This window comes from Lingula anatina, chromosome 2 (assembly GCF_051362555.1).
Source record: "Lingula anatina isolate TDL-2025a chromosome 2, LinAna3.0, whole genome shotgun sequence".
NCBI lineage: Eukaryota > Metazoa > Brachiopoda > Lingulata > Lingulida > Lingulidae > Lingula > Lingula anatina.
The window spans coordinates 41747767-41770352 of record NC_141768.1 but is presented as its reverse complement, the minus strand read 5'-3'; the positions used below and the strand labels follow the sequence as shown (position 1 = coordinate 41770352).

At 36.9% G+C, this 22586-nt stretch overlaps 2 protein-coding genes across 9 annotated transcripts; both read right to left on the bottom strand.

Annotated features, from left to right (window-relative positions):
• Positions 1–120: 120 nt before the first annotated feature.
• On the bottom strand, positions 121–7192 carry LOC106166111 (uncharacterized). Of its 5 annotated transcripts, none has more exons than XM_024074912.2 (12): positions 6418–7189; positions 5831–5978; positions 5146–5282; positions 4832–4967; positions 4538–4633; positions 3876–4006; positions 3329–3426; positions 2949–3048; positions 2483–2581; positions 1916–2077; positions 1327–1422; positions 121–840 (listed from the first exon to the last, which is right to left on the bottom strand). In XM_024074912.2, the coding sequence occupies exons 1-12, from the start codon at positions 6595–6597 to the stop codon at positions 769–771; spliced, it is 1455 nt and encodes a 484-aa protein (XP_023930680.2). In that variant the 5' UTR covers positions 6598–7189; the 3' UTR covers positions 121–768. The 5 variants fall into 5 exon arrangements, with proteins under 5 accessions (XP_023930680.2, XP_086862087.1, XP_086862086.1 ...); XM_087005961.1 differs by having other exon boundaries at positions 2892–3048; positions 6408–7186; XM_087005960.1 differs by having other exon boundaries at positions 2892–3048; positions 6418–7186.
• Positions 7193–8334: 1142 nt separating this feature from the next.
• On the bottom strand, positions 8335–21301 carry LOC106166510 (uncharacterized). Of its 4 annotated transcripts, none has more exons than XM_013545095.3 (13): positions 21145–21301; positions 18322–18596; positions 13913–14060; positions 13278–13414; positions 12979–13114; positions 12522–12617; positions 12191–12330; positions 11841–11938; positions 11240–11396; positions 10735–10833; positions 10380–10541; positions 9817–9912; positions 8335–9473 (listed from the first exon to the last, which is right to left on the bottom strand). In XM_013545095.3, exons 2-13 carry the CDS (start codon positions 18499–18501, stop codon positions 9396–9398), a joined length of 1527 nt encoding a protein of 508 aa, XP_013400549.2. In that variant the 5' UTR covers positions 18502–18596; positions 21145–21301; the 3' UTR covers positions 8335–9395. The 4 variants fall into 4 exon arrangements, with proteins under 4 accessions (XP_013400549.2, XP_086861730.1, XP_013400550.2 ...); XM_087005604.1 differs by lacking the exon at positions 21145–21301 and adding an exon at positions 20256–20563; XM_013545096.3 differs by lacking the exon at positions 21145–21301 and adding an exon at positions 20363–20563.
• Positions 21302–22586: the final 1285 nt, after the last annotated feature.

Genomic DNA, 22586 nt, shown 5'->3' with positions numbered 1-22586 from the left:
TCAGATTGCTATGGAATGTGCGATCAAACTGAAGTAAATGATTTATGTATATCCAATACTCATATCAGTTAATCTCAGTAATGGGTAGAATTTCTCACATGTATGACAACATTTGTGATTGTATTATAAGTCTCATGTATTTTCATATAGAGTTTTTATTCTCCATTAAAGACTTTCATCAACGATATAAATGACCTTGAAGTTTTCAATGGTTCGTATCAGAAAGAAAAAAGTTTCCAACAATTACCGAGGATAGCATAAGATTAATATTTTTCTATTTTGTGTTTTTTCTCTTCGCGTATGTTCTTAATTCGTACAAATTAGTGGGATGATGAAAATAATAAAGTTGTAATCAAAAGCTTTCTTTCAGCGCAAAGAACTAAAACAAAGCTCTGTCCGTGTCAACTTATTAAAAACTCTCATTTAGCGCCATCTACTGCAAAGAAAATCTTACAAATGCTACGTACACCACAGTTGCCTACAACTGTGAGATTGAATACATCTGCCTAATTTAATGTTTATTTTGTTATCTTATCTTCGATAAATTATTTCATTTACTATCTCGGAACATTAATATACTTCTATAAACATTTACATATACACCACTTACATTTACCTAATCTAAACATGTACATTGGGTGTATCTGTTAAACTAAAATAATAATAATAATAATATTAATAATACTACACAATTCATAGAAACCCTCAGGGAAACCCTGATTGAAAGAAAAGTATAATTATGTGACCCAAGGCCATTAGACAGAGTTTTCATTTTTTCAGAGGAATCGAATTCTTTTGTAGATATCCCCGCAAAAAGGAAACGGTGCCGAGGCGTCCTTGCTGAAACGTGAAAAAAGAATAATGTACTGTAGCTATACCCAGTAAAAATAAAAACCACATGAGGGTCTTAAATAATTGCATTTTTTCCTTAAAATTTTATTTTTCATAACTAATTTTCCAATATTTAAACTGAAAAAATCTTTGGTTTAAAAAGGTTTACTTTTACAAAGAGAAATGATATTAGCCTAAAGAGATTCTATACTACCGGGTTAAACTTCACTAAAATTATGATTCGCACAAGGAAAGACCGAAATATTTTGTATGATCACCACGTCGCATACTGTAATCATAGATTTATGTAATTTTCCTTTATATTGTAAAAAAGAACATCTCAAAAGCACAGACCTCCGCCTATTATAAAACAGAACTAAATGATTGAACTAAATAATTTGAAATTATTTGTAAACTTATATTTTGAACATTACATAAAATTACACCATTTTGGGAATCATGTCTTTAAACAAATTTATGAATAAAGTTCCCTACCTGCCGCAGAAAAAGTTTGTCTTCTGCTACCATATTTAAATCCAGTATTCGTATATAGTCCGTGCACACGCCAATGGTACGCTCCACATCTGAGGCCTGAAATTGAAAACAGCATTATACAGTGCTGGTAACATTTATACGGACACAACTGCAGTTTCCCTGCTTTCAAAACAAGTCGGCAATACACATATTTCAGTGGGTATATTTAACACAAGGAGCCTTAACTTGTGTCTGACGCAGAACGTATTTTAATCTCACGCTGTGTGCTTCGCTTTTACAGATTCCGACCTTTCTGGAACGATGATATGAGATTTCATACCAATCGCAAGTTCTCATTTTATTTCGTAAGGAAAATGCTTATTAATTAATACACATACCGTTTATTTCCATCTTGACAGCCCTTGGACTTACCCCCACTACCCACATATTGTCGATAAAACGCTCGCATGTGTAAGTGAAATATGATTTCGCTTTCTAAATTCATTTTTTAGCGTTTCTTTTAAATTAACTAATTTAAAATGCTATTTTTCTTCGGTGTTATTTTTTTTAAAGAAAATTGCCGTCTCTTTTATTTTTGGTCACAACTTACCGTTATATATTGTTTCTGTGACGAGACGTGGACAGTAGCTACTAATGCACTAAAATAGTCTTTCACCGATAGAATGGGTGAAGTGGCAAATCCAAGCGTGCTCTCAAGCGGGCTTATAACACCTTTTTTCTCCAGGAGGGCAAAAAACTCTACTGCTGTTATCTTGTAAAATAAAAAAGAGGTAATTATGGGATTTTCTATTTTGAAAGTGCATAAATTGTGTGTGTAAATTTCGTAATAAAATAGCATTGAATGTGAATTTCGTTACCATGGGAACTTGTAAAACAATAAGTATTTCTCAGATATGTAAAGAGTGTAAAATGTATCTCTAATAACTGTATACTGCTTAAAATTGGAACAAAAGAACTAAATGAAAATAGAAATGAAAAGTATAAAAAGATAAATAAATAAACTGCGATCTTTTCGTGACAACTGAACCGTAATTGTTTTTCACTTTGTTTTTTTACTTCAAACCCAAAAGAAAATTGGAATGTTCTATAGTGATAAGTACTGACATGTCTATGTTGCCATGAAATGCAGAAAAAAAATTAACTTGAGAACACATACTTGTTTGTCTTGTTGATAATCCAGCTCTCTAAACGTGGAGTCAATGTCGAAATTATCCCCAAATAAAATTCGAAGAGATTCGGAATCTCGGGTTTCGAGCTGAAATGCAGGTAAAAATGTTATACAACCTCAAATGTTGGTTATGTGGCAGGCGGAGTTGTGCAAATGGTTTTTTTTTATTGTATAAACAATCCCAACAAAATATGGTAAAGAAACACTACTGGACAAATGTAAAACTACAACTGCAAATAGACACCACACGTAGTTGACGTCACGAAGAGCCAAAAATCCAACTTTGGTTTAAAAAAAATAATAATAAACCGTAAGTGACCAAATTCAGCAAAATACAAACGTTTTCCAATTCATCCAATTTGTTGCCAAAATGGACGTGTTCTATACAAAAATTTACCTCTTTCATGACCTCTCGATATTCGCCTAGGCTGATGCCTCCCTCCTGGTCACTGACCTTGTCATGGAATGCTCTGAACACGGTCTTCGCAGCGCTTGAAATCTGTAATTTCTTGTCTTCGTCTGCTTTCACCTTATCCATGTGTTGTCCACGCAGCCTTAGCAGATAACATGAGTTAAAATTATTACAAATGTCAATTAAAAACTCTGCATCTTAGATTGGTTGTTGCGCACTCTGAAATCTATAATGACTTTTTAATCACTCTCTAAAAAGACTTAAAGTTACACAGTTAGTTTGCGCCTCCAATGAATAAATTGCTGCATGGTTCCGACACCGTACACAGACACACACACAGAGTGTGTATTGGATCCTTAAACTGGTCATACCATAAAGATATAAGCAATAAAGCGATTCTAGCTTTAAGTGTGTTAACATACCTAGCCAGAGGCGTGTCCGGTCTTTGTGATGATGCTTTTTCCTGTAGGTCACGTGAATTTGTCCCCACCCTCATCAGGTCTAGCTCATCCGTAGCATACTAAAACGCAGTTCGAAGTAAAATACAATTTCTATATAATAACCTAGAGGGATTAAAATAAACATTCTATTTATTAACCTCATTAAGCTTCGAAAATTTCCAGAAAAAATATCTTACATAACTTTAGTGCTTAGCAGTTTAAAGTCGCGTGCATAACGGGCGGAGATTAGAAGCATAGAACAGGGAGTTCACTATTTTGTCTAGAAATAAAACTTCGGTCAAATGAAAACGTACAGGTGGCATGAATGGGTTGATGGACGTCTTAGAACACAACATATTATAAATATTGTAATACTTCAATAGATTGGTGTTTTTAAACCCTTAAAACAATCGAAACATTCGAACTAAACGCATGTTTGAATCACAAGCACATTGTTAGATGTACCAAAAGTTGCAACGTTTCATCTTTTCAACATTTAGTCACGATACACTTAATGACTACAACTTACCAACACTATTCCTATTGTCTCATGTTTATGTCTGCAATTTGAAAACTGTCCCATCGGCCTCTCAAACGGATCCTCCTCCGTACCTAGCCTCTTAAAAAACGAATCCTCTGGCCGCATTGATAGAAACCAACCTGAGTTTAAACGCAATACATTTAATTGGTGGAAAATGGTTTGGTTTCTTGTCAGAATAGAACAGAATGCGAGTTAGCCAATAAACAGGTGTATTTTTTTTAACATTTTGTAATTTTACTTTGGAATAAGTGAGGTAAGATACCGTACAAGAGGCGATTGTTTTATGTACCGATATGGAAAACGCCATCAAAGATGATTTTCGATTTTTTTCTAAATTCAAGAACAAAACGTACCCCAGGCAATTCGGTTTTCACTAAAATACAGAATTGTACAAAAATATTCAAAAGATTTTGAACGTAAGGGACCTTCTTAAAATTTTCCAATCTGCAGTTTCATATAGCACAATTTAAAACCAGAAATCATACAAACACGGTTTTTTACCTTCGGGAACACAAGCAAGATAAACGCAAAAATGAAAAACAGGAATGGGAAACCACATGAGAAAGAAAGCAGCTCAGGAGCAAGGCCAAATCGACAACAGAACGCTTATATAATAGTACGATTAACATAGCAAAGCTGATTACACTTACCATCAAAGACATGGATAGGATAAGGACATATTAAGCCACCATCAACAAGGTAATGCTTGTTCCCTGTCTTTTCTAGACTTTTAGGCTGAAAAAACACTAAGGCAAGAGATATGTTCAAGACACTCTCCAGTATAAATACGTTAGGGATATATATATATATATATATATATATATATATATATATATATATATATATATATATATATATATATATATATCCTACAATGTTGCATGGTTTGACATGTTATTGGCAGTGTCGGACATTTAAGTGTTTTTTGATTGGCACTCACTCACCTGGAATACTTGCAGACATGCGCATTGCAAGCGCAATGGGTACATCCGGTGTCGTCTTTGGGTGGAAATATTCAATGTTCTTTTTACTGACATTGGCGCAAACAATACACAGTTCAAGCCCCTTGTCGTCATATAACTGAAGAAAAAACATTTAGATCTAAACAATCTACTTTACAAACTGCCAATCACAATCTTCAAATCAAAAAGTCTTGAAGCCAACGGATTCGTTTGTCAACTATTTCTCTTTCTGAAATTTCAAGTGCGAAATGAATGAGAAATATAAAAAAAGATTTGTTGTTGATGAGTAGCCTCACCTGTCTGAATGTGTAGTCTGGATTACCGGTCTTGTGTCTCATGCACATTTTCAGCAAGTTGAGATATCTGTCGCCTGGATTCCAGCCAAATAGGCGTAGAAAATTTGGCACTAACGAAAAATACCCTCCTCTAGCGTCTGAAACGGGTAAAGTATAAAGTAATGTGAGTTTTACCATTATCCTAAAACACGCGAAAGTAAATATCTGCCAGACTACCAGTCGCTTACTTATATTATAAACAAATGAGAAGCATTGCTACATCCAATTTTAAGTCACTGTGTTTTGGCATTAGTATGATCTAGCAAGTCCTTTGGCTGTAGATCTTAATTTGTGACGTCATACTCTAGGTGATAACGATTCGTTTGGTCTACTGTCAAAGATAGTCCTTATTTAAAAGTAAGAAAACAATCGCATGGGTCTTGATGTTTAGACCAATATAACGTTTAAGTTACTTCTACATGTAACACTCTAATAGTTGGTGAGCAATCCGATTTTTAGTTGCAAGAATAAAAATGCCATTATTATAAAATAAAATATAATAAAATAAAATATGACATTTTGTATACTGTATGCTGCACCAAAACAAAAATAATTATATGAAAATCCCTTGAATCATTCTGTCATTCCGTAACTCTATTGGTATGTACCAAATAATCATTAATTGGATCAAGAATCAAGAATCTACCTTTTAAGATTACTCTCTGGTCCATGTCTAACAACGCGGCGATCTCTCCTGATTTAAACCCCACGCTGAGCAAACCGGCCGCACTGGCCCCCGAACTGGTACCACCAAACCGCTTAATTCTCTGAAGTATTCCCACATCTTCCAGAACCTAAAATACAAAAATAAAAATTAATTAGTCCGTTGGCTAAAATGCCATGGGATGCATGGGGAAGGCAAAGTAGATCTTAACAATAAAGAAAAAACACGTTCTAGTGGAGTATCTCGCTCAGATAATTCTCCTCAATGTCTTGAAATACGTTTCTACGCTGTTATATTTATAAAGCCTGCTGGTACGGTACAATAATAGCACCCATAACCGGTTTAGTTATGGGTGCTATTATTTATGGTTTGCCTCATACACTGTATGACCTTCTAAGGGATAAACTTATGTTTAACTTATTGTTGTGAAGGTCTACCATTATGACAAAGAATTTCCTTTATTTTGGTGAGTCATTCTAGTATTTCTCGTCAAATAAAACATTCTATCATCACATTTTAATAACCGTTACCATGGCAACACTATGTGCGATTCCCGTACCGGTCCATACCTGAATTGCGCCAGGGTATGCCGTCCCCTTCGTACCGCCGCCTTCCAGAACGAGGTTTTCAAAGGGCCAGTCGTACCTGGCGAGGTCGATATACACATTTCTATTCACCTCTGTAGATAAATCGAGAGCTGGCGGCGGTTCATGTGGTAGTTTGTAGCGTATAGGCCAAGTTATTCCCATGGTTTAATAGGTGCACGAGCACCTGCTATTCAAATGAACGATTCTCCCTGCTCTATTCGTAAAATTCTGGCCTTTATTTGAATCCTTTAATGAGGTGACATCATGAATAATCAAGTAGGTTCAATGAATCCATCTTTGCGGTTTATGTGCCGTATTTATATATAAATAGCAAGCACAGGCCGCATCCAGGGCACATGCTGCACACAAATTAGGCTACAGCTACAGTGTATGCATTCTCCATCGTTGATATTGAGCAATAGTCCGTAAGTCGGATAGTTCACTTTTGTCTAATGACAGCCGGTCCTAACAGGAAAGACCGCCCTATGAAACATCTTCCATATTATCGTGTTTTCACTCACTAACACATGCGATGAAATATTTATCACAGAATAGCCCGTTTATGGGTATAGTCTGCTGAAATATTTTGACGCCCTGACAGAAGGCAGCATACAAATAGTAGAAGTTTCATCAACCGCGCAGTATTGCCCTACTTTCACAGGCCACATCAGGTAATGATAACTGCGTCACATTGTTGGGATATACAAGACAACAGCCTCCGTGGCAGACCCACGGGGTCGCACAGTGGGTACGTGTACCCTTCTTAGATTCCAAAGTTCCTCCATCTCGACCCCCCCCCCCCAAAAAAAAAAACAAAAAAAACCAAGCGGTATTTTCATACCTAACTATGCCCAACATACCGTTGAGTACTTACATTTTGGGTGACAAGTGTATTGGGACAAGTAGGGCTTAATTATATTATTAAAGCAAATCGTGGATTCATTGGTGTAACCCGTCTTTTTGGATCGGAGCGCAAACGCAGTGGTATGCATTACACTTTACAACGCCAGTAATATGGGGTGAATGTGTTAAGGATTACCTTTAAGGAAGAAAGATCGGGTGGGACATGATTTTACTTAGAGCTGATTCAGCACACAACACAGGTACCGAGCTTCAAAGAAACTCTTAACCCAGGGTAATTCACCTCCATTGGGTGTGCGCTGGTTTGTTTTCTAAATCACTGGTAAGCGGTGGTTGGGTTGGTAGTACAAAGCCACTAGACCAAATATTCCTCATGATATTTTAATATCCAGCCTTGGGCCATAGAATGTGAATTTCGTTCTTTCATCTCCGAAATGTCTATGTGGTTTTCTTTATTGGAATAGAGCGACAACAGCATGGCACACTTCTTATTTTATAAGTATAAATTCTAGTTTGGAATACTAAGTTTTAGGCCAACCAGTGGCGTCCAGGTCTCGATGTACTTAATAAAATCAACCAGAACAGCATTGTGTCAGCGTGACATATCTTTTCTATCAAAAGCGTGCAGATATTGCATGTTGATGCACATTTGAAAAGGCCAATCGTATAAAATTATATAATAAATACGCTTAAAACATAACAAACACACACCAATATTTCTTCTTTAAATCTGCTTTTTTATTTTTAACTAGTATTATCTTTATTTATTCTCCAATCAGAGATGAGTTGATATCACTATGTGATCATTACAGGCAAGCTAAACACAAGCATTTTAAATTGTTCACGGTAATATAAATTAGGATAAATGGCATCACTGTTACACAGCTCTGCACAGTTCTTTAACCTAAGGCCGCACTAGGGACGCACGTGTATGTTCTTAAACAAAATATACCGTTCAAGTTAAACGTGACTGTAGATAATTGATCAGTTAACGCTATAACGTAACTGAATATTAAATGATTATTATATCTAAGAACATTTTGTGATAACAATCATTTATTTTGGAACAGAATATTTAAGAAAAAGCTACGTTTCGCTTTTGTCACAAGAGCATCATATAGCTGAATGCCAACAGGCCGTTGGGTGTTTGTTGGTAGACCTGTAAACAATTCTCACTTGGGGTGGTAATACTTTGTTCCAAAGTGAGTATTATCATTATACAGTATATAACGTTATCAAATAGAAATCCTTGGAACAACGACCATTCTAATAGATAATATATTATTGTACTTTTTAACAACGTCATCAGTTCTTTAAAAGCAAAACTGGTTGTCCAATCCAGATATCGCTATGAACATTCTGTGGAGCATATGCAGATCAAAACTGTCTTTAAAATTTGATGACATATTTCTAACCTCCAGCAGCCATATTACCCACTGATGACACAACATGTCCGTTAAATTCTGTGTTTTCATCGCATGCTTTGCATCCTGCATTTTGTGAAAAACTGGAATTCAGTTCAGTTTTCGTTTTCTTTTTTTACCTAACACAATTCTTAGGATGACGACTCTGATGACTGAAAACAAAAAAAAAAAGAAATCTAAAAAGACATCCTAACCACTGGAACATTAAATCGCCATGCATGGATAGTTCATTTTCATACTTTATTTTCTATAATTGGTGTAACAAAGGTATATGTTCCGATTGTTTTGTCACTCTGAATTTAGGGTGCTCATTCACCATTACAACTCACTGGAATCGTTTTGCATAGTCATAAAACTCATTCCTATTCTCGGTCTTTTCTATTATGCATCTAAGTGTAAACGACCAAACGAAAAAACCCCCAACACTTAGCCCGTTAATAGCACAATGAGAATAAATTATAATATATTATCCAAGCACATAACCCTCTACCAGGGTCACAGGGAAAATATCTGAACAGATATTGACAGATATTTTCTGGATAGTATTATGTGCACACTTCTTTGCTGAAGCAAATTTTTTTAACAAAAACGACGTCATCGCGCGGATGGCCTATGGTAGGCAGCACAAGCACGTGGTTTGTCGGCTGCTGCCGGTAACATGTCCAGAGTGCAGAATCACTCCTGAGTTTTCAGTGGGATATTACACTTTTTGGCATATTCCCTTAAAAATGCCGTAGTTCCGGATCGCCCTTGCTACAAAAGGAAGGAAAAGGAAAAATTTAAATGTGATATAAAATTGGGTTGGGTCCATCTGAACATTTAATCCCAACATTTAATTGCCAATATCTGAAAACTTTTACTTTTGGCTGCTTTAATCAATATATCACAAACGATTGAAGGAAAAAATAAATAACTTTTAGAAAAAAATTCAAAGAGTACACAAGTTTGAATTATGAAAATATCCGCACACTGTGAAAGTTAGGATTTTCTTTGGAAAGGCACCAAGGTACAGTGTACATGTATATTTAAGGCATACTGTGTGTATACTGTGTGTCGGAGGTGGGAGGAGGGGGTGGGGTGGGTGAGAATCACATACCTTTCGCAGGAAAATTTTGTCTTGTTCCTCCATGTCCATGTCTAGCGTACTAATATAGTCTGTGCAGATACCTATTGTACGCTCAGAATCGGAAGCCTAGAAAATATATAATAGTACCATAACCATTCATTTTCTGTAAGAGCAAGTTTCACCACGAAGTGCTACAACGCCGCACAAATATGTCCAGGATGTGAATGATGCGTTTGTTAACACTGATAATACATATGCATCTAGCCTAAGCTTCAGGTCCGATGCCTGCCAACTTCTTAATTTTCAAATCTCCAAAAACGAACGGTTATAGGACAGGTTAAGTTTAAACCATACACAACACTCAGAAACGAGTACCCAGTCATCTGAGTTCTGTAGTTCCCCAGAAGCCATCCGATGGTACATAACTTGGTTAACAGACACGTCTAACATTTGTGATAGCTAGGCACTGTAATCTTTTGAACAGTCAAACGCCGCTAAATTTCAGACTTGACAAGGGGACATGAAAATTTAAAAACAAAGAAGTTGGTCCTCGTCGGCTCTGAATCTCTGGCTTGTAGGCCTATCATACGCACCTTAACATATTGCCTTTGCGACGAGACGTCGTATGTGGACAATAAAGCTCCTATGTAGTCCTGCAGAGACTGGATGGGCGTGTTGGAGACGTCAAGGATATATTCCAGAGGACTGACAACGCCTTTATTCTCCAAAAATGTCATGAATTCAGTGGCCGTTACCTGCAACCAGGGAAAATACAAAATCATTAAACAGGAGACAGAAGAACGGAAGGACAGACAAACAGACAGACAATAAGCCCAAAACATAACTAAACAACTGACAAAATAACTTACCTTCTTTCGATTAAACTCTAAAATGAAAGCTAAAAATAATACAAAGTTACACCAACTGGATTTTGTGTCGTCATTTTACCATTTTGTCTTCGTTATAATCTAGCTCGGTAAATGAGGCATCCATATCAAACGAATCGCCAAACAGAACACGAACTGACGTCGGATCCCGGCTCTGGAGCTGAAATGGAATGTCAGTGTTCAGAACGGCGGGTTCAAGTCAAAAGTAAATAAATAAATAAATAAATAAATAAATAAATAAATAAAGCAGCCAAGGGGTAATTAAGCCGCGTACACAAAATATAATTACCCTCTAGCTGCTCGAGGAGACAATTAAGCTGATTACATAGATTGCACTTTAACGAGAATCTCCCACAGAGTTAGATCGATCCAGCTGTGCGATGTCTGAATCTGAATGCGGTCATTCAGTCTGTACTAGTACACACAGATTGATCCTAACATGGAATTACGCTACAGTTTTTCCTCCCTTTCATAACGAATAGAACAGTGCCTAAAAATCCAAGGGAAAAGACTGACAATCTTTGGCGTGAGTGCTGTTAGAATGATTTTATGTATGCCTGTTTTACCTCTTTCATAGCCCGTTGGTATTCAGTTAGACTGATTCTCCCATCTCGGTTTAAGTCGTTTTTAGCAAATGACCGAAACAAAGACTGAGCGGCATGGATGACTTGAGATTTCCTGTCCACTTCGGATTTTACTTCGTCCATCATTTGTCCTCGAAGCCTTGTGGTAAACAGGAGATATAAATTTATATTTGTAAATATTTTAATTATTTGAACACCTTTTTTAAATTAGTTTTTGAGTTTACATTTGATGAGCAAGTCTTTTGTTTTTTCCTTGAGAGCTTTTGTCGTTTCCAACGTTTCTAAGACCGTTTCCGGTCGTTATGGTAACATTACTCAATTTTTAATGCCATATCAACGAAATGTCATTTTTTCAACTTTTGCACCAATTAAGTGACGCAAACTAGCACAAACAGAAAACTTGTGACTACATGCACGTTCCACAGAAATGCTTCTTTTGGATATACATTTCTGTCTGGCTGCTGATGCATATAAGCTTCTTTTCCTATATAAACAGGAAAGTTATCTTATAAGATCACGAGCCAACCAAACAACAGCAATTCTGTACATTACCAAGGAGTCCTAACTCCCTGAAATTACGTACTTTGCCAGGGGAGTGTCCGGTCTCTGCCTTGTGGCTTTCTCCGCGAGATCTCGTGTGTTTGTTCCCACTTTCATCAAATCAAGTTCATCTGTGGAATACTACAGAGAAAATAATTCTTGTGAGAAACCTGTCGGTTTTATTTTTTTCATTATCAAAAACAAAAGGATTATCTAAAATCACATCTTGTCGTGAGCGCATTCAATCATAGCGATAAGAGCAGTCTATAGATAAATAATAATAGTAAAATAATTTTTCATGTAGAAGAATACGATTTCGCATGATAAATACAAATATATACTTGTATATATTCTTTATCTAATTGCTCTAACCATGCACTGTCTATCTCTTACCAGCACCATTCCTATTGTCTCATGTCTGTGCCTCACGTTCGGGTCACCAGATGGCTCTCCAGTCGGCCTGTCAAAGGGATCCTCCTCTGTTCCCAATTTTTTGAAGAATGTATCTTTTGGTCTTAGAGACAGAAACCAACCTAGGTTTAAATGTACATGATGAAAATTTGCTCTCTTGTTGTCTTTTCTTTTAGAAAAAAAGTTCACTTCGTCAGAAAAATTAAGGTCTTGACATAGATTTCCTAACCATTCTGTGCAGATTCAAGAAGTGAAAAGCGAAATGAAGAGGGGCCAAAAACCGAATCAATGTAAAAAGAGGTTTCAGACTCACCGTCGAAGGCATGGATGGGATAGTTACAGAGCATTCCTCCGTCAACGTAGTAATGTTTACGTCCCTTTATCTCTATGACTTTTGGTTGGAAGTAGCCTGAATTCAAACATATTAAATACCAAATATGCTGTTGCCATCCATTAACCAAATGCTTAAGGATAAGGTTTTAATGCAGCGTAAAAAAGGCTGTACGAGAAAATATTTTAAGAAAGATTTAGATGCTAGATAAAAACAGCGAAATTGTCACATAAAACCAATTGCAATTGAGATAATCAAAAATGAAAGAAATTCCCCCAAATTGATGTTTTTAACTCATCTTTAAAAGTATGCTGATATTGAGAAATATTTCGACTGACTCACCTATCCGGTGATATTGCAATTAAGTTTGTCATAAATGACCAAGGACTGAAATTCATATGATATTCTACAAAAAAAAAAAAAAAAAAAAAAAAATCACCTGGAATACTTGCTGACATGCGCATCGCAAGCGCAATGGGAACATCCGGTGTTGTCTTAGGGTGGAAATATTCCATGCCCTTTTTACTGACATTGGCGCAGATAATACACAATTCAACTTTCTTATCGTCATATAACTAAAATGAAAGATTCCAAACATCTGTTATAATCAGTATGACACCAGGAACTAAGAAAAAAAAACATTCAGACTATTTCTGTGTCAAGGCAAATTTCTGATAAACAACTGTATACACAACGTAAATATCAATTTCCCTTTTGCATATTGGGGCATCTTCCTACCTGTTTGAACGTGTAGTCTGGGTTTCCTGTTTTATGTTCTACATACATTTTCAGTACGCTCAGGTATTTCTCTCCAGGGTTCCAGCCAAACATACGCAAAAAATTCGGCAACAATGAGAGATAACCTCCCCAGGCATCTGAAAAAAATGATTTAAGTCGTTATTTGGGTACATGGCGAAGGGCATTAACCAAACCCTGCCAACTTCTAACACACACACACACACACACACACACACACACACACACACACACACAGAGAGAGAGAGAGAGAGAGATGGAAATCTTTCGAGTAGAAATGTTCGAGAATCCGCATGATGTAGGGCTTATAACTTAGCAGCCAGGGTGAAACTCTATATGCGCCAGGAATGTCGACTTAGAAAGAAATACGAAAGTAATACACAAAACATGGTGAATACGTGCTGTTGTGCAAAATAATGAAAGGCTATACTAGTATATATTAGTATATCAGAAAATATACATTTACATGCAGTGCAATTTAAATGAAAAAATGTAATTAAACACATTTAATAGCAAATACACAAGAGATGATATTGTAGGCTCCCATATCTTAGAAATCTGAACACAGTTTATTTTGTATTCCATAATTTATTAGAAAACGTATGGCAACGACTCACCGTCAGTTATAGACTTCTGGTCCAGATTCAGCAGGGCGGCGATGTCTCCCGGTTTATATCCAAGACTGAGTAGACCTGCGACGCACGCCCCTGCGCTAGCCCCACCAAATCTCTTGATACTCTGTAGTATACCGACATCTTCTAAAACCTGGGGAATATTTAATTTGAAAGATTTATATTCTACTTACTAAGATTTAGAAAACACACACAAAAAAAAACGTCTTCAAAGCGAAACAAAATTTAGGTAATTGGAATGAAGAGTGACAAATGAACAAAGTATTAAGGTAAAATATTAATAATAATTTTGCATTTTCAAAGTTGCAAGCACTTTCCGAAATAAATCAATTCATTTCCTTCATATTCACAAGATAATAATAATAATAATAATAATAATAATAATAATAATAATAATATTAGGATTCAGAATATGAAAAATAGTGAGCAGTTTCTTTTTGTCTATTCCCTTCTCCGCTTCCAATAAAAAACTCTCTTCACATAAGAGGGTTTACTTGTTTTTTTGAGTGCGTGAAAATGTTCACTCTATTTTCAAACACGTCATGTTAGAGGCATTTAATTGGAAACATGTTATTCAATAATTTTAGATAGTTTCTTTAAAGATTCATTACGTAATTTCTTTAATATGAGTTTATAGTCCGTTAGCAGTGTGTGTATTTTCTTTTTTGGTCGACAAGGAATGGAGCTTTATTATGTTTTGAAAAGTTTGCGATTGAGTTACAATACATTTCAAAAAGCTTAAGCCCCACTTTTCAAACACGTCTTATTGGAGACGTAATCGGAGACGTGATTGTACATAAATTCTTTAATGATAAATGTACGTTATTTATTTTCAGTGTGTTTGTGGCCTGTTATTCACGTAATTCTTCGTGACTAGTTTTCTAATAACTTTTTAAAATTCTACGTGGTTTAGCATTATCATGTTATGTCGTTAACTAAAGGATTAACACCGTTTGAATACTTTGTCTTAGGCGTTGTCCAACAGGAAAATAAGAACCGTTTTGAAGGGTGTCCAAATTTAGAACCCATTCATTATATTCACCTTTAAAAAAATATTGCGTTTCTAGACAGACTGACTGCATTCTCATAGATTTAGATCGATCCACCTAGATCGACCTAACTCCCTGGGGGTTCACGCTAAATTGCTGTCAGCCGAACGCGCACGGTAGTTAATTACCCCCTTACAGCTTTTAGTAGGCGGGACAGACATTTAAGCCGGCTAAGCTGACAGTAATCTAGTGAGACTCCCCACAAGGATAGATCGATCTAAAATCTGTGGGAATGGGGTCTAACAGTCAGTCATAGGCGTAGGAAGCTGTGCATATAGCTTAGGGGCCCTATAAAATTCTTTGAGGCGAATGAATAGTTGAAGATGTCTTTGAAATACTACATCAAACTCACTAAAATGTGTGTGTGTGTGTGTGTGTGTGTGTAGACCCCCCTCCCTTCTCAAATTTGCCTCCTGTGCAACCTGGTAAATAATATTTGCATTCCCCGTATCACGGCGTAAACCATTAACTCATTGCTCAGCCGTGACGACTCCGTTGATCACAACCATGTGAGGTCTGCTACAGTATTTACTCACCTTATATCAGTGTTACAAAGACTGAAAAGAAGTTTACATGAAATAGTACAGTAGACTCCACAAATAAATACTAAAAAAAACAGCCCCGTTGTATGCAAGGTTAAGGAAAGACTCATAACAAATTCAAGTGCAAAGTGCCAAATGAACAGAGAAGATAAATTACCGTGTTTCAGTCGATCAGTTTACATGTCGTAGTTTTTATAACTTTAAACAAATAGCAGCGGTACACTAGCATTTAAAAGCATTTTAGGGCGGCAAAACGGGCACTTCGTGCTATGTTTAAAAACTGTTTTAATGCTGTTTTTGTGTACTCATTATCCAGCGCACCATATAAAATATTGCGTGAGATTACCCAGAACAGATGTTGAAACGGCATTGCAATTAATGTATTGCTCATCTGCAATCAATAAGACACACCGTCAGTTGTCAAGAATGAACAGTTTTTTTATGTGATAAGTATATGATGTCAATCAATGAAAAATTAGTGCCGACATTCTCTTCTAATGACAATATGGATTTTCGCATTACTCGATTACTTTCCCCAAACTTGCACACGTACTAGTACAATGGACCCAAGCCTCAAACGCGGGGACAACGTACGTACACCTTTACCAGAGACACAGATGGAATTTTCACTAGATAAGATGTGTCTGACTAATTCATGACAAGATTCTTTGTCGCGCTGGCGAAAAGCGTAACATAATTAATCTGAGGCCCTGGTAAAGGTAAGGCGTGGAGTGAAATGTTGTCATTGATTCAACCTTGATAAACCCTTTCAAAAACTGCGGCGTAGGGAGAAAACCGACCTTGGGGTAGTGTGTGTCAGATCTGGAGTGAAAAAAGTTTTCGCTGATTTAACCCTGATTAACCCTTTGAAGAAAGTAGAACATTTTAAGGATTGCTTGAGGAATATTTTAGGCTGTGTACCAACTCTTCACAGATCCCTCTTCAAACCAGTAGGCTGAAATTTGTGTAAAAAAGCCTGTCAAGCAGTCAACTTTGAGTACTAAAAACACACCACTGATGTTCAAAAAGCAAAATAATGTTATAAAGGAGGCATTAAGTGCAATGTATGAGCAAGAACTAGTTGGCTCATTGACAAATTGATAAATTAGGTCTCTTTCCCATTGTCATTGTCGGTCTACGTGGATCGATCCAACTCCGTGGGGACCATTGCTGAATACAATCGGATTAACTGAATGACACGCCTCCCCCGGGCGTTGAATAGAATGTAGAAAAGATGATGATAAAACAACTACGTTGAAAACAAGAGGAGGTGTGTTAATCTGTTAAACTGATTGCATTTAGCGAGAGTCCCCGCGGAGTTGGATCAGTTTACGTAGACCGATAGTGTCAGTGGGAATGAGTCCTTAACCTGTTAATGCATACGTCTTCTGGTCCGTATGCCGGTTGAACACATATCTACACACAAAATTAGTCACTGGCCGTTATAAACATACATTAAATGGTAAATTAAATACCGGAATGGCTTTTTCATTTATGGGCTCGCAAAAAAATAAACGAGACGAGATAAACAGATGCCGAAGCAGGTGAACTAAGTACACGTTTAGCAAGTGTGAACTCAGGTGAACTCGGTACTTATATATATATATATATATATATATATATATATATATATATATATATATATATATATATATATAATTGATTTATTAGGGAGGTAAGTCATTAATGTCATTGGTGGAGTTATTGTGATTGTAGAAATAAACTATCCACAGACAGCGCCAAAGCGGCTAAAACTTTTTCCATCCAGTTCAGACATTGTTGTCTATGCTCCGTGGTATATACAGTTATATGCCATATATATAATATATATAAAAAATATTTAGTAAATTTCTGCTCTGCCTTGATTTAGAGAGTGAACGTATCTCAGATAGGCGGTGTATGGGAGCAGTAAGGTGCAGGGGATATCGGCAAAAAGACAAATTCACACGTATTCCGTATTTCGGTAAGCTTTTCTAACACACCAGTATACACGCAACAATACCTGTGGATCTAAGCTTGAGGCTTAAAACGAGAAAATTTATTAATAGCTCACCGATCACAAAATATGTGCATGTTGAAAAAACCTCAGCGACACGACGCGTTAAAAATGCAGTTGTATTCACAGATTGGATATGGAACAGGTAAACATGCGTTTTTTCCACAACGTTGGATTGAAATCAAACCACATAGCCCAACACTTTCGCCATAATATTGTGTTCAGTTATGTCTTTTTTTGTCTTTCAATATGATTTCCTTTCCACAAACCTAAAGCGTTGGCAAAGTTTCTAAACCAACCTATGGACGATAATAATGTTGTTATTCACAGCGTTAATAACAAGTTTTCAGTAAAGTTGTTTGGACACCTTAAAAGCACATTTCTTGCTAACAATACAAACAATAATGTGCTTTGCGGTCAACCAAAACTCACAAAAGACGTTTTCCACCGACTTAGAAGAAAATAGTTAATGTTCAGGTTAGAACACCGACCGATGTCGTCCCAAAAGGCATATTTGCAAAATTATTTCACCTTAGACGCCCATGTTCTTTTCTCTATTTCAACATGCTATCAATCATCTATTTATAACAAAAACATCTTAGGTATCATCTGTCACAGCGCACACAAATTACGGATAATAAATACCCATGATTCATTGAAAGTTTCACGGTTGATACCGCTTTTGATGGTAAGGACAACAAAGTGAATGGAGGTCACTTTAGTTTACGATTTGTTTTTTAAGTGCAGTGGGCGCCATATTCTTTATCAATTTTAATAAATAAACAAAAATTAACATCGGACGCCTACCTGTAAAGCCCCTGGGTATGCAGTCCCCTTCGTGCCGCCACCTTCCAAAACCAAGTTTTCAAAGGGCCAGTCGTACTTGGCGAGATCTAGGTAGTCAATTTTGTTCACTTCGGCGTCTAGGTCGGCAGGGGGAGGTGGCTGGGTTGGCAGTGCATAGCCACTGGACCACATACCCCCCATAGCGGCGTGCTATTCTACTACTGAGGTACTGGTATAGTATCCGTACTGTATATAGGCCTATATGTCTTACTGTATTGGTAGTGAGCTGTATTTATCTAGGAAAAAAAAGGAAACAAGTCACGAAGATAACTAGGGTTTATACGCGACAGACTATTTTCACCTTATCCCAGTCATCAACTTTACAAATCGGCAACCACACATTCATCAGAGCGTCCCTATTTTCATACCACTGACCTGACGTAGGTACTCGTACCTCGTCGAGGGTAAACAATACCCTTTAGAATATCAAACGATAACGCGAGTGACTCTGCTGATAACAGCTTGTCCCTTAGTTATAAAATTTTGGCTTCATACTTACATGTACCTAGCTCTTTCAAAGGCATCCGCTCCAGACTACTCTAGTATATCACAACAAAAAGGAAGACGAAAACTGTTTGGTCTGTGTGAGCGAGAAAACGTGGTGAATACTTCTAAAACTGCGTGATAATATGCGTGCAGTGGATAGAATGATCAAATTACACGTGCTTGCTATTTACTGGGTAAGTAGCACCATCTGTATGAGATTGTTGTAAGTATCGACGCTAGTGGTCCAGGATATTCAAGGAAAAAGGTGGGGTTGGGTAAATATCTTATTTCTCCTTATTATAGAAGTAATAAGATTATATATTGTTGAAATATGTCGGAATTTGGATCAACATGGAGTATATCTGTGAGTTGCATACCAGGTTTTACCCCCTTGGGAGAAGGGAGTTGAATGAAGTCTCCATATCCCTTCTTATTTATTCTTTTTTTTGGGGGGGTGGGGGGGTGGTGGTGGTTCGTCTTCGTTTTAGATAGGTACAGAATATATTATGTATTTAAACAGAATAATTTTAGCGATTAAAAAAAAACCCCGATGTTCTTTTTATGAAGTCTCTTTATCTTTTTTGAGGAGTTCAAGCGAGTGATATCCTTTCTTAGAAGTGAAATTGTAACTCTTAAACTGCAATTTTAGGCAAGTGAAAATGCAAGGAATTCACGTGATTGTTCCCGCGGTTTAAGCCGAATAAGGAAAATGATATCTTAAAACATCCTAACAGAGAATTGGTCAGTTTGGGACTTGAAAGCGTGATGGTCGTTTAATTCTAAACCATTCTTGAAGATCATTAATGCTTATTCCTTCGTATTCATTACAAGATTGTATCAATTAAATAAACGCTTAAAACAAAAACCGTATGCAATTAAAGCTTTAGAGCTAAAATCTTATATTCATTTCAGTCTTTGTTATATATGACTTGTTGATATATTTTGTAATATTGGTGGCTATTCTAGACTGGGTCGATGAATATTTCCCATTGCATATTCAATGTACTCCGGCTTAGTTTCTTTTCGTGCACCTCAATGTGCATGTATAATTTAACATGTTATCTTTTTTCCCTTTCTCCGTTGACTTCTTGGTGTAATTCATGTTGTACTGAACCCAAGTTTATGCTAAAACTTATAAAGTGTTTTTTAATATTTCATCATGAATATTGTTAACCACCATAATGTCTACCCCCATTGGTATACTTATTTCATCACAGGTAACCAAACATTGTTAAGATATGGGTGGCGTAAATGAGAAATAGCACAATGTAGCAAACGTTCCATATTTGAAAGATAATAAACATCGATTTCATTGAAACGACAGGGCAACAGCGACAAGCCAAAAACCTGCTGGTGCCTTTTACAACTTTATCAACATTATGTTGGATCCTACTGTATGTATAACTTACCTCGGCAGATGTATGTGAGCCAGACTGTGCATCCCTGCTTTGTATAAAAGTACACGATACATCACTTGTCAGTGATATGTAAATTATCGTAGGTGTCCCGAGCTCACCTTAATGTCTCTCGGTCCGCATACAATTGTGTCCGATGACACTGCAATATCACACCTGTGGTTGATACTATTCCAGAGCTTGTATTTGTACACGTAGAGTCACGGGAGACCGCCTTGATTTTAAAAGAAATCGCCGAAAGGATCCCCTAAACAAACCTTGTAACCATTGTGTTGATCCACAATGACAGTAACAAGGTCATTGTTATTTCACCTGAGCCGCACGTTGAGGTGTCATAAATATTGCTGCGCTTCACCTTCGAATGTAGGCCAATATTGTACAGTGAATAGACGGCCAAAATAGCTCAGGTAAAAAATTAAGTTGGGGGGGGGGGGTAAAATACAGAAACACACTTAGACAAATAAAATTTTATATTTATCGAAGCGTATGAATTACCTTAAGTTGTCCGGGGATTTGGAGATATTGCCCGTCCTATACCTTTACCACCCAAAAACGTCTTATATCTTTTTCTCTTTTTCGTAGAGTCCACGCACGTGTCAAGTTGTACACAAATGTAAAAGCATGTAAACCGCTGTTTCGCTCCCACTGTTCAACAGACTCTTATCACACAGGAAGTTCCGGACTTTACCATATTTTATTTTCATTTTCATTTCTACACCAAGTCTGCTTGGGATTACAAAGATCCTTCATTCCTATATACTGGATTGTATGTTTATGGGTTTTTGATAAGAAACGGAATATATACACCATTACTTATAATACTTAGATCTAAGTTAATACAATTCACCACATAATTATGATCTAAAAACAAGGCCCAGCCTACCTTTTCTTTGACCAGTTTAAAGACTATTCTTGACCAGGAGCCAGGACGTCCTCCGACTGAGAATATATATACATGTATAGTACTACCGTCAGCGTAACATTGTCATGTTCGCGGTTAGTCGTGTTAGTGCCCTAGAACCGCATTCGTGCATGTGTATAGGATATACTGCGACGTCAGGCCTCTCTAACCAAACTAACGTAAATATATTTATTTATGTAGCACAAACACAACGAAGCTCCGGGTTTTTGCTCAAAATGAAAGGAGTTCCCATGACTGAAATTTGTCGTTTATTAAAATGACGAAATATAATATGATACGAAGTCACAAGATGGGGGGATTGTGACAACATCAAATTTCAATTAAAATTGATCACCCATACAGCCCCCATACAATGGAGCAAAAAGTTGGCAAAGAGCAAAACAATGGCCACAAGATGTGAGAGAAGCTCACCTCCCCGCCAATTGTGGGTACGAAGACAGGCGTTGCATTATATTATGTGAACTGTTCAGTATGTGTAGAGTACTTGTGTGATATCGTTACGTGATTAGTCAGTAGTTGCCAAAAATAAAAGGCAGGGCCGTAGCCTCCGGGGGGGCAGGGGGGGCAGCTGCCCCCCCTGGGATTTAGAATTTTCCACACTGGTAGGGGAACACCCCCTCCCCCCTCGGGGGCTTCGCCCCCTCGTGTCCGCTTACTGCCCCCCCTGGCATTTTGCTCAAGCTACGGCCCTGAAAGGTGATTAAGTACAACAAGTTTTAAGCGTATATGTAGGTCATTTGAAGGCTCTTTAGTGTACTTGCATCATGAACGCAGAGAATGTAGATTTTCTGTCCCACCCACCCAATATTTCAAGCGTAAGGCCTATAGAGACTATCAGAAGACACTGGTAAAACACCCAAACCCAATATAGAGGTGCATTTCACATTCTGAAGTACCAAAAATAAAATTGAATGAATTCAAAGTTGAATTCAATTTTTTAAATCATATATGTGTTTACATGTAGAAAAAAAATCTGCGGCCGTCTCAATTTTACATCTACATTTACAATGTCTATACGTTATGTAAGGAGCCTAAATTGTAACTTATGTTCCAGTAACGTATGTTCCGGGCCATATAATTTTAATTTTTATATTGCGTTTTGATATATTTTGTAGTGATTCAGACATGGCAAGGATGAGGTAAGGATATTTTTGTAAATATTTCAACTGTAACTCAAAGGTGATACTGCGTAACTTTTGCTACTCAGAAAAATTGTCAGAAAGTTTCATCTTGCCCAAGCACTTGTTGCAATAAAACAGGATTTTCTGTTGCTGACTGAAAAATATATTGTGACTCCATGATAGTTTGGCATTTCTGATAAAATATTTGGACCACGAGTGAAAAATATGTAGTTTAACTGATGCTTATTTTACTGTCAGTAAGGTGTATTTTCCCCCTTTGAT